Source organism: Geotrypetes seraphini, chromosome 9 (genome assembly GCF_902459505.1).
Source record: "Geotrypetes seraphini chromosome 9, aGeoSer1.1, whole genome shotgun sequence".
In the NCBI taxonomy this organism is placed as follows: Eukaryota; Metazoa; Chordata; class Amphibia; order Gymnophiona; family Dermophiidae; genus Geotrypetes; species Geotrypetes seraphini.
Genome location: NC_047092.1, coordinates 111,851,288 through 111,866,264, shown reverse-complemented (window position 1 = coordinate 111,866,264; position 14,977 = coordinate 111,851,288). Strand labels below are relative to the sequence as shown.

The following is a 14,977-nucleotide window of genomic DNA, read 5'->3' as shown; positions in this document are numbered from 1 at the left end:
CCTGCTTCCCTAACACCAACAATTGACTGTCCTGAAACTTCCTCTCCAACATCAGAATTGATGTCCGGGGGGGAGAAGCAAGTCAACGCGAGTCTTTCGCGGAGCCTGGGATTTATTTATTTATTTATTCATTCAATTTTTTTATACCGTTCTCCCAAGGGAGCTCAGAACAGTTTACATGCATTTATTCAGGTACTCAAGCAGTTTTCCCTCTGTCCCAGCGGGCTCACAATCTATCTAACGTACCTGGGGCAATGAGGGAATTAAGTGACTTGCCCAGAGTTACAAGGAGCAACGTGGGTTTGAACCCACAACTTCAGGGTGTTGAGGCTGTAGCTTTAACCACTGCGCCAAACTCTCCCGTATCGATCGACTCGTGTTGCCCTTGCGATCTACTGGTCGATCACGATCGACCTTTTGGGCACCCCTGGTCTACAGGGATACTGAGAAAGAAAAGAAAAGAAGAGCTGGGAAAAAGTGAAATGGTCAGGGGAAAGGGAATAAACAGAAGGGAAAGACAAGTGAGGTGGGATGAAAAAGAGTGAGAAAAGCTAGGATAATAGGAAAGAGAAAAGGAGAGTGATGTAGGGAATAAAGAAAAATAATGTGTTGTTGCTGGCTCAGATGTTTATTTATAAAATTTATCAACTGCCTGTTCCCAGAACTTTAATTGATATCTATAAATTATTTTTTATCATCTGCTACTAACGGAAAAATAGTCTTCTACTTACAAAGCGTGGGTCCTTGTTGAGGCATGCATCCACAAACTCTTTAAAGGGTTTGCTGTTGTGCCCTTCTAGTGTTGGTGGGTTGTTCTTGGGAATCAGGAAAAGAACCCTCATAGGATGAAGGTCAGAATTTGGGGGTTCTCCTTTGGCTAATTCAATGGCTGTGATCCCCAAGGACCAAATATCTGCCTGAAAAGGAGCAAAACGACATGATGCAATAAAATAAAATAAAATAATTAAAAGTTCAATGTCACAACCTGGAGCAGTTTGCAGTTAATGCTCCAGAATTGGCAGCTACCTATTATGACTTTAGGAGGATGCCTCCATGCTAATCCCTGGAGACAAACTGGATGAAGGTTTCACTGACCAGCTGCAACTCAGAACACATATCCTTACATACAACTATCATAGCTGCTCCAGTTTCACAGCAAGATTCCTAAAAGTGATAACTTTGGTTGGGCTTGTATGCTAAATAGTTTCCCAACTTCTGTAATGCTTTTGGACCTCAGCACCCCTAAACTCTTAAATAAGCCCTACTGGAGGTCATCAGTTCCACAAGAGCAGGGGTGTCAAAGTCCCTCCTCGAGGGCCGGAATCCAGTCGGGTTTTCAGGATTTCCCCAATGAATATGCATTGAAAGCAGTGCATGCACATAGATCTCATGCATATTCATTGGGGAAATCCTGAAAACCCGACTGGATTCCGGCCCTCGAGGACCGACTTTGACACCTGTGCACAAGAGAGTCAGATAAAGGGGAGTTCAAGTGCAGCATTGAAACAGTAAAATATTAACCTAATTTGTTGACACTGTCTCAAAATGATTTCTGTGGTTTAAAACATGAGTTCTGACCTGGCAGTTGTGCATTACCAGGAGCATCAGAATACTAGTGTAAATCACTACTAATAAGCTCTATAGCAAACAGCACTTAATAAATGTGTGTGCGTGTGTGTGATCTCCCTTGTTTAGGGCAAGCTTGTATTGAAAGATTAGGTTCTTACCTGGATGATCTTCTGTTAAATCTACTCTGGATTCCATACGTGTGGTGATCAATCCAATCTAATTGGGTCCCCCCTGGAAGCAATGGTAGCACCCTCAATAGGATGCTTATATATGGCTACATTTGAACAGAATTTTGTATACAATTCTCATTTCAGTCATGGCACAGCATTGTGGAAACATTTTATTGATGATATCCTTTTAATTTGGTCAGGAACTGAACTTGAATTACCTCAGTTTTTGCAATATCTTGACAACTGTGAAAATAATATATATTTAGAGTCATCAATGTCCACAATTTTCACTATTTAAGATTTTGTGAGTTTATTGTAGATTGTTATTGATACTCGTAAGACTTTTTTATGAATAAAAAAAAATAATAATTTGAACAATTCAACATAATAGGAAAATAACCAAAGAGAAACCACCTGCTGTGTGTAACTTGCACAAACATTAAGGAAGTCAGACACTGAGGAATACACTTACTTATACCAGATTTTTTGGCATTTAACCGTCTGGTTGACAGGAGAGCTCCTCCAGGTCTGGAACACAGAAATATCAGAGGCAGAAAAGTGGGCGACACAGGATAGACAGAGGATGGGGCCATACAAAATCCATAGTAAATTAACAAAAAAAGAAGATTATCCAGGTAAGAACCTAATCTTTCATTTTGTTACATCTACTTCAGATTTTGTACTTGTGACGATGTATCAAAGCAGTGGCCGACGTCTAGGATGGGATAGAAAAGCCTGTCCGCAATATCAAGGACTCAAAAGTGGCGTCCTTCCAAGCAGCCACATCTACTCTAGAAAATCTGGAAAAAGTACATAGATGAGACCAATAGCTGCTCAACAAATCTCTGCGGGAGGCACTGCCCGAGATTCCGCCTAGGAAGAGGCGATGCTCCTGGTCAAGTGCGCCTTGAGAGAGACTGGTGGCTGCTTATCATAGGCAATGTACATTGAAGAAATGGCAATGTGACTCCATTTAGAAATCGAGGCTTTAGACGCTGGCTTAACAAGTCGGGGATAGCTGGTAAGCACGAACAGATTGTCAGAAAGGTGAAAGTCATTCAACCTTTCCAAATACTGGAACAAAACCGTGTGGACATCCAGCTTCTTCAACAATCTATCCTGTTTGTCAGACCCTGTAGATTGAAAAGCATGCAGACAAAGCTCCTGGTTAAGGTGGAAATCTGACACCACCTTTGGAAGAAAGGAAGGTGCAGCATGGAGGGTACACCTTCATCAATTATTCTGGGGAAAGGCTCTCTACAGGAGATGGCCTGCAGTTACGAGATTCACTGTGCCGAAACAATCACCACCTGGAACACAGTCTTGACTGTAAGGTCAAAAAAAGGAAGCATCCATGAGGGGCTCACATGGAGTTTTAGTGAGGCCCTTTAGAACCAAATTAGGGTTCCAGGTCGGAAAAAGGCTGCCACAATGGAGGCTTCAAAAGGGGAGCTCCCTCGAGGAACCTGGTCACATCAAGATGAGCTGTCAGCGAAGACTTGCAATCCTGCATCAGGAAGCAAGACAGACAAGCCACCTGCATCTTAAGGGAAGCCACAGCCAGGCCTTTTTCCAGCCCAGCCTGAAGGAAAGCCAAGATGACTGACATGGAAGCCTGAAGCGGCTCCACCTGGTCCTTACCACACCATTGCTGAAAAACCTACCAGACTTTTGCATAAGCTGCCAGAGTAGAGGGCTTCTTAGTGTGAAGCAGCGTGGTAATAACCACTTCAGAATAGTCCTTGCGAACTAGTGCCAAGTGTTCACAAGTCATGCAATAAGACCAAAGTACTGCGGATTCTCCATGGGGACTGGCCCCCGACTGAGACCACTTTGAAGCAGCAGCCAGAGACCTTCATCCTGCTGCAGACGTACTATGTCTGCATACCAAGGCCAGCAAAGTCAATCTGGAGCCACCAGGATCACAAGGCCTAGTTGAGTTGCAATCTGGCAGATGACCTGGTCCACCATAGGCTAAGGAGGGGACGTAAAAGAGACTGATGCAGAGCCAGGCCTGGACCAACATGTCCAACCCCAAGCTTCCTGGTTCTGCTCTTCGACCTTTGCGTTCTTGGCCAAAGCCATTAAATCCATCACTGGTCTGCCCCAGCACTTCACAATGAGATTGAAAACCCTGTGCATGAGCGACCATTCCCCCAGATCCAGGAACTGTCAACTCAAAGTCATCCTGAACATTTTCCACTCCAGCCACATGAACAGTGGAAAGAGCATGTGGGCCTTTACCCACCGGAAAAGCATCTGACCTTCCCCTGCCAGTTCACATATGCCACGACCATGGCGTTGTCGAAGAACACTTACAGTCTTCCCCTCCATGACATCTTCCAGAGCCTTTAAGGACAGCTGAATGCTCTTCTGAGTTCCAGATGGTTTATGGACCACTTTCTCTGATTGGGAGTTCACTGGCCCTGAACTGAGCAGTCCATGCAAAGAAACCCCCAGCAAAAGAGACTAGCATCAGTCATGACAGTCATCCAGTCTGAGATCCAAAGAAGCATGCCTTTCAACAAGGACGCATCCTAAAGACACCAGCGTAGTCTGACCCTTGCTGCCCCTGTCCAAGGTGGCTGCATCTGAAGAGGATTTATCTGCAGAGACCACCAGGACAGAAGGGAGTCCTGAAGAGGTTGCATCTGGGCCCTGGTTCAGGTGACAACTTCCAGCATGGCTGCCATAGAGCCCAGCACCTGAAGGTAATGTGAAGCAGTCAGTCTGCATTTCCAAGAAAGACAGAATTTGTCTCCAGAGCTTATGTTTGTGTGGCTCGGGAAGAAACCCTTGGCCACAAGTCATGTTGAAGAGAATGCCCAAGAGAATGCCAGACTATGAGTCAGATTCAGATGACAATCCAACCCAAACACTGGAGCAATTCCACTGCTTGACGCACCACCAGCTCACACTCCTGCCTGATAGGGCTCTGATTAGCTTGTCATCCAGATAGGGGTGAACTTGAATCCCCATGTGCTGGAGGTGAGCTACAACCACCACCACCATAACCTTGGTAAACGAGCCGGGGGAGACGGGGGGACTGTTGCCAGGCTGAACAAGAGAGCCACAAACTGGAAATGCTGCTGAAGTACATGGAACCACAGATACCGTCTGTGGTCCAGAAAGATGGGTACATGCAGATATATATGCTTCTGAGGTACAGAGAAGCTAGAAATTCTCTCGGACCAACTGCCACAATGACTGAACGGGCCAACTCAATTTTTTTAAATTTTTAGTTTATTGAATTAAATTATCCAAATACAAAAAGTTCAACAAATCCAATAATAGTACAAACAATGTAAAGTCATCCGCATGGTTTCTTCACAGAGACTTAAAGATACAAAGTAAGACCAGAGAAAACAAACTTCCGCTCCCCTCCCAGCACTCCAGTGTCAAGAATTCAGCAGAGCACTGTGGGCTCTATGTGACAATACATCCCAGACAGGAGCCCAAATGACTTTGAACCTTCTCCATTGACCTTGTAGACCCCTTTTTACATCCAGATATTTCAATTTTAACAGTGTAAACATTTCATTTCTCCAGAGGATGATAGTAGGTGTTTTAGATTGCCTCCACAGTAAAAGAATACATTTTCTAGCCATTAAAGAAGCTTTTGCAACAACAAATCCCCCCCCCCCCAGACAATCTTAGAGAGTGAACCTGGGAAAAAAGCAGAACATCTTTCCTCATGGGGATCCTTTTATGCAAAATGATCCGTAAATATAATCCAACAAAGAATCAAAAGGTTCTCAATCGCATGACATTCATAGAAGTTTATTGTTGGAACCACTGCGAGGGGCATGGCAGTATTTAATGAAGAGTTGGAGGTGTGATGCTAATGTTAGTTCCCTATTTCCCTTAGTAGGTAATGTAGACTTTATCCCAGGACAAAACAATGCAACCTTTCGGAGATGGGGTACAACAAGGCATTTGATTGATAGAGCACTTGTTGAGGGAGGATGGACAACCTTTGACCTTTGATGATTTTTCATCAGTGAGTAGCTACTCATCCATCACATTTTTTTGCTTATTGTCAAGTTGCACACTATATGCACTCGATAGGGTTGAACCATTTGTCTCCGGTAGTGGGCAACAAGGTAAAAACTCTCATGCAGGGAGATGAAGACAGTCACGTATCCATATCGAGTCTCTATAAGTTATTGCTTAAAGACATCCCCCAAAAGATTACACCTCAATTCAAATGACATGGGTACGAGACCTTGGACTTTCAGCTCAATCACATAATTTCCCCCTGATATTATCCCAGATCCCTTGGCTAGTATACGATGCAGAAATATAGGAATGTCAGTACACTCAAAGTTGCAGGGAAAACCAATAGGCGGAAATATTTTTCATTCAGAGAATAGTTAAGCTCTGGAACACATTGCCAGAGGTTGTGGTAAGAACGGTAGTTTTAAGAAAGGTTTGGACAATATTCTGGAGAAAAAGTCCATAGTCTGTTATTGAGATAAACATGAGGGAAGCCATTGCTTGTCCTGGATTGGTCAATAAATGCTACAGGGGTAATTGACTCAACTATAATGTTATTGTTGAGTGACTAAAGAAATAGATATAGGTAATACAAAGTCACTCGGAAAATAATGTAGAAAAAGAGTTTTAACTCAAAATATTGTCAAATTGTAAATGCAATAGAACTCTGCTCAGAGACATGAAGGCTGATCTCTCCGCCTCATCCACCAATCATTTCAATGTTCAATAAAGCCTCACTCCTAATCACGTATTCATAATTTATTCTATTTGCTAGCTTGTGCAGCTATGCTTGAACTTTTATCACAGTTTTATGGTAGAAGAATGTTGGTACTTAGCTTAAACAGCTAGCAAATAGAATAAATTATGAATACATGATTAGGAGTGAAGCTTTATTGAACACTGCAATGATTGGTGGGTGAGGCGGAGAGATCAGCCTTCATGTCTCTGAGCAGAGTTCTATTTCATTTACAATTTGACAATATTTTGAGTTAAAACTCTTTTTCTACATTATTTTTCGAGTGACTTTGTATTACCTATGTCCTGGATTGGTAGTATGAAATGTTGCCACTATTTGGGTTTTTGCTAGGTACTAGTGACATGAACTGACCACCGTGAAAATGAGCTACTGGGCTAGATGGTCTGACCCAGTAAGGCTATTCTTATGTTCTTAATTATTATTGTAGAAAATGTATTTGACTTTAAATAAAAACATAACATCGCTTTTTATTCCCAAAGATTAAAGGTTTTGAATTCATCAACTAATTAGTATTTCCCATCATTACAAATCTAAACAATCTGAAATTTGTTCTACTTCTTCCCATCTGGGCCCCATTCAGATGTCACACCAATATATGCAGGGCCTAATATTAACAAACACACATGCAATTGGCAACAGAAACCAACCACCTGAACGCTTTTCTAAAAAGAATTTGCTGGCACTTTGCATAACTTTTCATCATATAAGTTATTATAGAAACAATTCTATAAGCTAGAACCTAAATTTAGGCATTATTAGTGTGCCTAGTTTATAGAATAGCTTACATGTGTGATCTGCTCCAATAATTGGCAGTTAGACACACAAGTGCTAGATGCTGTTCTATATACCGTATTTTTCGCTCTGGACCATAAGATGCACCCACCTGTAGAGGAGGAAAACCCAGGAAAAAAAAAATTCCCACCTCCCTGCCCTGTACCCCCTCTGGTGGCTGGGACACAGCCTTATAGCGTGAAAAATCCATAGGAAGCTTAGACACCCCCCCCTATAGACAGCACAGGCACAACCCATCCCTTGGCAGCACAGGCACCCCCCCCTGCGAGAACTGACTGCAGCCAATCAGGGAGCGGCGCCATACCAGGCAGGAACACGAACAGCACGTACCTGCCTTCTGCACCGCTCTGCCCAAACCGAAGAAGAGCCATCCAGCGAGGGAGACAGGCAGGAGTGCGGAAAGGGGACTTAAAAAAAGGTACTGGGGGCAGGGATGTATTCGCTCCGTAAGACGCACCCTTATTTTCAAACCCCTTTTTGAGGGTGGAAAAGTGTCTTATGGAGCAAAAAATGCAGTACAATACACAAATCATTTCCTGGCAACTGTTTTAATTTCAGGATCCCACTACGAATTTCAAAGCGGTCATATGACCGCTCAACATAATCTCTTTTGCATTAGGGATAGAGGAAGTCGCTTAGCAGTGAGCGCACTGCACACTGGAAGATCAGAATCTCTTAGAGGATCAGGTCATGCTCCTTAGACTTGCTCCTTGGGGCAAACAACGGAACAATTTTAGAGGGCATCAATTACTGCCTCGGCTGAGAGGTACATGTGTTATTTCTACTTTGAAGATTTTTGCTTGGCTATTTGAATTATCTGCTTTATTCCAGTTCTGACCAGAACAGACCAGGTCAGAGTTCTATTTATAATCCTGTTCAACCGGTTTGGCATTTGAAACCAGTTTTATTAACTAGAGATAAAGAGAATTCTACATTAGTTAAGAAGGAAAAATTATGTTCTTACCTGTTAATTTTCTTTCCCTTAGACGCAGCAGATGAATCCAGAGACCAATGGGATAGCTCACATCTACCAGCAGGCGGAGATAGAGAAACTGATTAACAGGTGGTCCTATTGGCTGGCACTCCTCCTGTCTCATCAGTATAGCTCCTTGCCCAAGCACACGTAACCAGCAATAGGCATAGCATGTAAAAAACTTATTTCCCATAACACATCTCAAAATGCAATAATACAGAAAACAACCTGCCATAATAACAAACTGCGAAAGTTGCAAAAGAAAAAACCGAGAGACAATATCCAGAAAGGGTGGGGCTCTGGATTCATCTGCTGCATCTAAGGGAAAGAAAATTAACAGGTAAGAACATAATTTTTCCTTCCCTAGCAACAGCAGCAGATGAATCCAGAGACCAATGGGATGTAGCAAAGCAATCCTCAATCTGGGTGGGAAGCAAACGCCGCCTCCGCAACAACCGAAGCACAAAACGCCCTACCGCATGCGCCCCCACATCCAAGCAGAAATGCGGAGAGAAAGCACTCTTGGAAGACCAATTAGCCGCAAGACAAATCTCCTCCAAGGAAAAAACCTCTGGGCCGAGCCCAAGAAGTAGCCATCGCTCCAGCGGAATGGTCATGAAATTCTTTCGCCATCCGCTTCCCTGCCAGCAAGCAAGCATAAAGAATGTCCTCCTGGACCCATTGAGCGATGGAGGCTTCGGACGCCGCCAAACATTTGAGGCGTCCCTTGAAGAATACAAAAAGGAGATATAAACAACTAAAAGTCGTTAGAAACCAAGCTCACAGAGAACGCTACGTACATATAAAAAAATGCAGTGAATAAAAGCACTGCTCCCAATTTCTCCTCCCAGGAAGAAGGAAGGAAAAGCGAGCATGACATAAAAGAAAGGATGACACCCCCCTAGAAAGAAATAATGGTACCATCCGAACTGATACCCCATATTTCGGAAATCAGAAATAGGAATCCCCGTTGAACAAGGCCTGCAACATAGAAAACTGCAGAGCTGAAGCATGGCCACAAGAAACCCCATGTTCAACGGTACAGCCCTTTAGAGTCCCAAAAGACAAGGATGAAATGAAGCCTTCGGTAAACTGAGAAGAAGTACGTGAAGATTGTACTCCAAACCGTGCTTTCTAAGAGGCGCATGAATATACCGCACTCTGTTTAGGACCTGAACTACATGAAGCTGAGAAGTAAGCAAAGAGCAATATACCTAGCCCTTGTAACAAGCCAAGAATGGCACTAGAAGCTGAAGGGAATTGAACGCTAAGCCCTCGGCAATACACCTGTGCCAAAAAGGAACTCTGGAGTGGTTCAAACATTAAGAAGCACCCAAGAAAGGAAAAACCTCCAAAAGGAAGCAGAAGCTACAGGAGAAGACGTCCGTAGCACCTGGATAAGAGAAGAAACAACCTGCTTCGCATAACCCTTACACGTCAGCCAAGATTTTTCAAAAAAACTAGGTCGTAATACTAAAGTAGTACAAATATCCATGTTGAACGGACCCTAGGCGAGCAAAGCCGGAGATACCAGGAAACTTCTTAGTCCGGCTGTCGAAAGACTCATCAAATCCGCAAAGTAAGGATGGCACCGCCAATCCAGAGATTCTACAAATACTGTGCCCGGAAAGCGAGCTCGAGGTGGCAAATCCAAGCCATCATCAGCCAGCGGAAAACACTGAAAAAGAGAAGGCAGAAGCGAGAAAGGAGCCATGCAGCTACCCCCTCTAACTCCCACTCCCTGGGCCCGCCGAAGAAGCTAGGAAGCTTAGAATTGAGAGACGAGGCCATGAGGTCTAGGTCAAGCAAATCTCACGTCCATAAAAAGAGCTAGAATGCTGAGCCACAAATCTCAATATCCAGGATGCAGAAGATTACACTATTACTAACATGCACACTTTCCAGAGCGTACACAGTGCTGTACACTGTCACATACAAGAAATGGGCCATGCTCAGATTCCGCGGAGAGAAAGTCTATCCAAACTCTTATCCTGATCCATAAAAGGATCTGCCAACAGAAGACGAAGATGAGAGTCCACCCATTGAAGCAGAACAACTTCACCTGCCAATGAGTACAACACCTACTGCCCAAGCAGCAGAGAAATATCCCCATCCTAATACTGACCAAAAGGACCCTTAGCGGCAATCCGGAAGAATGATCTGAAGCTCCAGAAAGGTAGCCTGACCCTGCTCAAGAGCAGAAGAATGAACAAGTACTGAGTCGCCTCTGAAGACCAGACTCCAGGAGCTGAGGATGGAAGCCACGGAGCCCCCCAACCCGACAGCCCGGGATGGTCGGTGGTCATGAGATAGTCCAGCAAAGACCGAGGCATGCCTTGAAAAGAGAAATCGCGCTGAGCCACCAAATCATACAGAGTGATGCAGGAGGAGCATACCAAATAATTGGTGCCCTGAGATACCGGGAACCACCGGAACAAAAGTGACTGCTGTAGCGTAAGAAGGGGAAAGCAAGCCGAAGTCCCCAGTGGAGTCAGCAATATGGATCCAAGAAACTGTACAGAATCCCATACTCTTGGTCATGGTAAGCGAAGAATACCAATCTGAGACCGAGACCCCACGCCCAAGTCTCCGGAAAGAAACACATGTCTCTCCTATATGAATAAAAACATCACCCAGATATACCTATAAATAGTACAGGAGAAAAGAGCGCTGTGCAAATTCAAAGATGCACGTGTAAAGAACTGAGGAAAAGATATCACCCTTTTCGTGTCAGTCTAATGGCCCGACTGGAAGTCGTCCGAATCAAGCAGGCAGTCAAGAAGAAATTAGATGAATCGCCTGGTAGCACCAAAACGGTACCACCGCCCACATCACCTAAAACGTTCGTGAAGCCTTGGGTAGGTGAAATGGCATGTGCCAAAACCGAAAGCGCCGCTCCAAGAGAGGCAGGCAAACCAAGTGCTGATTAGGAGTCCATAGAGAAAATGTAAATATACTCCCAGGTTGTCTGCAGAAATGTGTAACCCCGAGAAACTAATTCAGCAGAATGGGATCCAGCCTGCCCAATGGCCCCGTCTCGGGCACCTTGCAGTAAGTGGAACAACGTCCCTTAGTTCCTGAAGGACTACAAGAACTGTCCTGAGGACCAGTAACACTGAAAAGGGAAATACAAAACATAGAGACTCCAAGAACGAACTGGAAACCTGAGGAGGATGCAAAGATGCAAGCATCCTGAAAAATCTTCACAGCCCCCTGACCTGACATTATAGCATCTTCTCCCTCATGAGAAAGCCTGAAGAGTCATTGGAAGAAGTCAAGATCCCCTCAGAATGAAGTGCAGAAGGTCAGGGAATGGCAGGATGAGACTGTAGGATCTGCAAGAAGAGTCTCCTAGGAAAAATCAAGTTTCACAATGTAAAGAGGAATATACTGGAACCATGAAAACAGTACTAACCCCATGCAACATGAGCGAAATACGTATGTCCTTTAAAGTGAATACGTACTAGACTCAATCAAGGTGTTGCATCTACCGCCCTGTGGAAAACAACAGCATCCTTACAGGTAGCAGACAAAGCTCACATCGCTAATGAGAGCTTCAGGGATGAGGCTAACAGCCACATAGCGCATGATCCTTCGTGGGTTTGATAGAATAGGTGACTGGCTCCTGGTTAAAAGGAGCTGTACAGCCCTTCCTGTCTGTTCGGGGGGGCCCGTCTAGCATGTGCCATGAGAAAATGGTGACAGGAGAAACCAGCGTGATAAGCATGGAAATCTGAAGTCCAGTCCCCCTCAGAAATAGAGAAAGAGAGTCCTGGCCACAGGAAGATGCGCAGTGTCATTATGCCCACAGAGACAGCCCAAACTTGGAAACTGTTTGTACTACCTTTAGGCATATATATCCTGTGCCACTACTAGACACATGCAGCTCAGCACAGAGGCCCAAATAAGGACAGTTACCAACAGACAAAGGCTCAATCTGCAGGGACCCCCAAGAGAGACAATGAGATACCTGTGTGAAATACAGGGCACTATCTTACTGCTGATCTCACCGTGCCGTGAGTTGCCGTATGTCGCCCCAGTCCGGAGACAAACCGAGACTGGGTAACCTAGCACAGGTCAGAGTCTCTCTGGTAAACCCTTTGAGTGCTAACCCCAGAGTCCGATTAAACAAGCAGCTTCCTTCTAGGGAGTACAGCAGGAACACAGACATAGACATATAAAGCTGCCCAAGCTTGTCCCAAAGCTGGTGAAACACATACAACTTGTCTGAACCGGAAAGGAGAGAAGCCTCGGCATACCCTGAGCAAAGTCAGCTGGAAATAAACTACCGGAACGCCGCAGCTCTCCTGCCATCGCCGGAGACCCAAGCACACGCCTGATTCTGACACGTGGCCGCTGCATCAACGCTCCTAGAAACATAGTCGGATTCAAGCCCCGCAAAATTTACCCTGCCGCGGCTTGCATAGAAATAAAATCAGACTCAGGGAATAACCAGAAGAACGGCCCACAGCGCCGGAAAAAATATGTCCCATCTCATGCTGCTATAAACTGGCACCTGCACAATCAGCTGCACATGGCCGTGACAAACACCGATGAAAAAGAGCCTCAGAATAAACAGGACTACTGCTGCACTGAAACCCAACAATGAGAACAAGTGCGAGCAAGAAATCGCACCACTACTGCCGCGCTGTAACCAACAAGGAAACCAAGCGCGTGCATGTAAAGGGCGGGAAGTCCTGGCTCCCTCCAAGGATTTCTAGTCATAAAACTTAGCCACAATAAAGTATCCATGCCTTAAATGTACGATGACCGAACCCACAGTACTAAGACTCCCAAACAAAACCTGAAGTTCAAACAACTGTAAAAGCCAGACATACTCACAGCTTGTTGTTAGGGCCGGTTGAAGCCAGTTTGCAGCAAAAGCATGGCATAATGTAGCAACTGTGGTCTCTTTTTTTTTTTTTTTTTTACAGAGTAGGGAAAGAAGAAAAAAATTGAGACCCAGTCAGACCCTCTAGCAATGGAGGGAGGGTGAGGCAGGGACAAGGGGGGGCCCAAGTGTAACCTCTAAAGCCGGCACCGTTCAGCCGGACACCCCTGTCTCACTGAAGAGAAAATCTCAACAGGAGAAATAGCACTGCCAGCTCACTGAAGAGAAACCTCAACAGGAGAAACAGAATGGCAGTCTCACTGAAGAGAAACCTCAACAGGAGAAACAGAATGGCAGTCTCGCTGAAGAGAAACCTCAACAGGAGAAAATAAAGTTCCAGCCACAGCCAGAATTCAGGAGCTAGTTGAATAGCGACCTTTTCCTGCTGGGAGATAGAGATTACTGATGAGACAGGAGAAGTACCAGCCAATAGGACCACCTGTTAATCAGTTTCTCTATCTCCGCCTGCTGGTAGATGTGAGCTATCCCATTGGTCTCTGGATTCATCTGCTGCTGTTGCTAGGGAATTTTAGTTTCCTCTTAGTAAATTGTACATCAGTGAAGAATAAAACTGCTGCTATACCTGATTTTGTGGAAAGCAGAAATGCGGATATTGTGTGTTTTACAGAGACATGCTTATGCACTGATGAGGAAGCCTATTTATATCAAGCAGTGCCTGCAGATTTTGAAATATTCTCTCATTCTAGACATCATAGGAAAGGAGGAGGAGTAGCCATAGGTTGCAAGACTTCTTTACAGGCGTTTGAATTAACATCGTTGACTTTTTTTAAATAAAGTGCTAATAGTCCAAACTGGTAAGAAGCTTCCAATTTATTTAGCAGTTTTTTTTTATTGTCCACCTGGTTATCAGCTAATATTTGGAATAATATTCATCAGACTATAGCAGATTTAACAGTGGCCTATCCACATTTGATAATAGTTGAAGATTTTAATATTCAAATTGATAAGGTGAATGAGTGTAGAACTAGACACTTTCTTATCAGATTTGAGCCTGAAACAATGGGTTGACATAGCAACTCACCAAAAAGGTCATACTTTGGGTTTAGTGTTGATGTTAGTGAAAATTTTTCAAGAGTGAAAACTAAACCACTTTCATGAAGTGATTATGCAGTTAGCTGGCATTCAGAATTTTATAACAAAGGAAAAAAGGATTTTAAGACAAAAGATGTTAGATACTATAGAGCTTTACATTCTCTTCAGTTAAATGATGGTATCTCCTTTCTTTCAAAATTTTCCTTTTAACTTTTGTGAGGTTTATCTATCAGATCAAGTTAGAATCTGAAATACAGTTTGAAAGGAGGTAAAAAGGTAGAAAATCTAAGGTAAAAGATAATAGATGGTTTCATAGAGGATTATTCTAACTTAAGAGGCAATCTAGAAGGGCAGAAAGAATTTGAAAAAAGAGAAGAACTAAATTAGCTTTGGGTCGTTGTAGGAATATTCAAGGTATTTACAATAAGGAGTTAAATAAGGCAAAAAGGGACTATTTTATCCGCAAAATAAAAAATGCAAAAGTTCCAACTAAACTCCTTTTTTCTATTGCATCAGCTTTGAAAGGAGGGAAATCAAATTGGAAAAAAAGTGGGATCAGGAAGCAGAGGATCTAGCAGATTTTTTTTCGCTCTAAAATTTCATCTCTATGTGCAGATGAAAAGATTTATTCGGTAACCTACAAAATTGAGGATTCAGGTACATCAAGGATTGAAGATAACAATGTTAGTTTAAGAAAATCAAGTTTGTCAACTTACAAAATACCTACTCTAATGAATTTAGAGAAATTATTGGGTAAAATGCATGTTATTTCTTGT

The 14,977-nt window shown here is 43.7% G+C and overlaps 1 protein-coding gene across 9 annotated transcripts in view; it reads right to left on the bottom strand.

The window, feature by feature from the left end:
- The window catches only part of STK25 (serine/threonine kinase 25), a 407,778-nt gene that overhangs the window by 217,403 nt on the left and 175,398 nt on the right, over positions 1–14,977 (bottom strand). For all 9 annotated transcript variants that reach the window (XM_033957946.1, XM_033957945.1, XM_033957950.1 and 6 more), the window contains one exon: positions 732–917. In XM_033957946.1, coding sequence (XP_033813837.1) covers positions 732–917 — 186 coding nt within the window. The remainder of the gene's footprint in view (positions 1–731; positions 918–14,977) is intronic.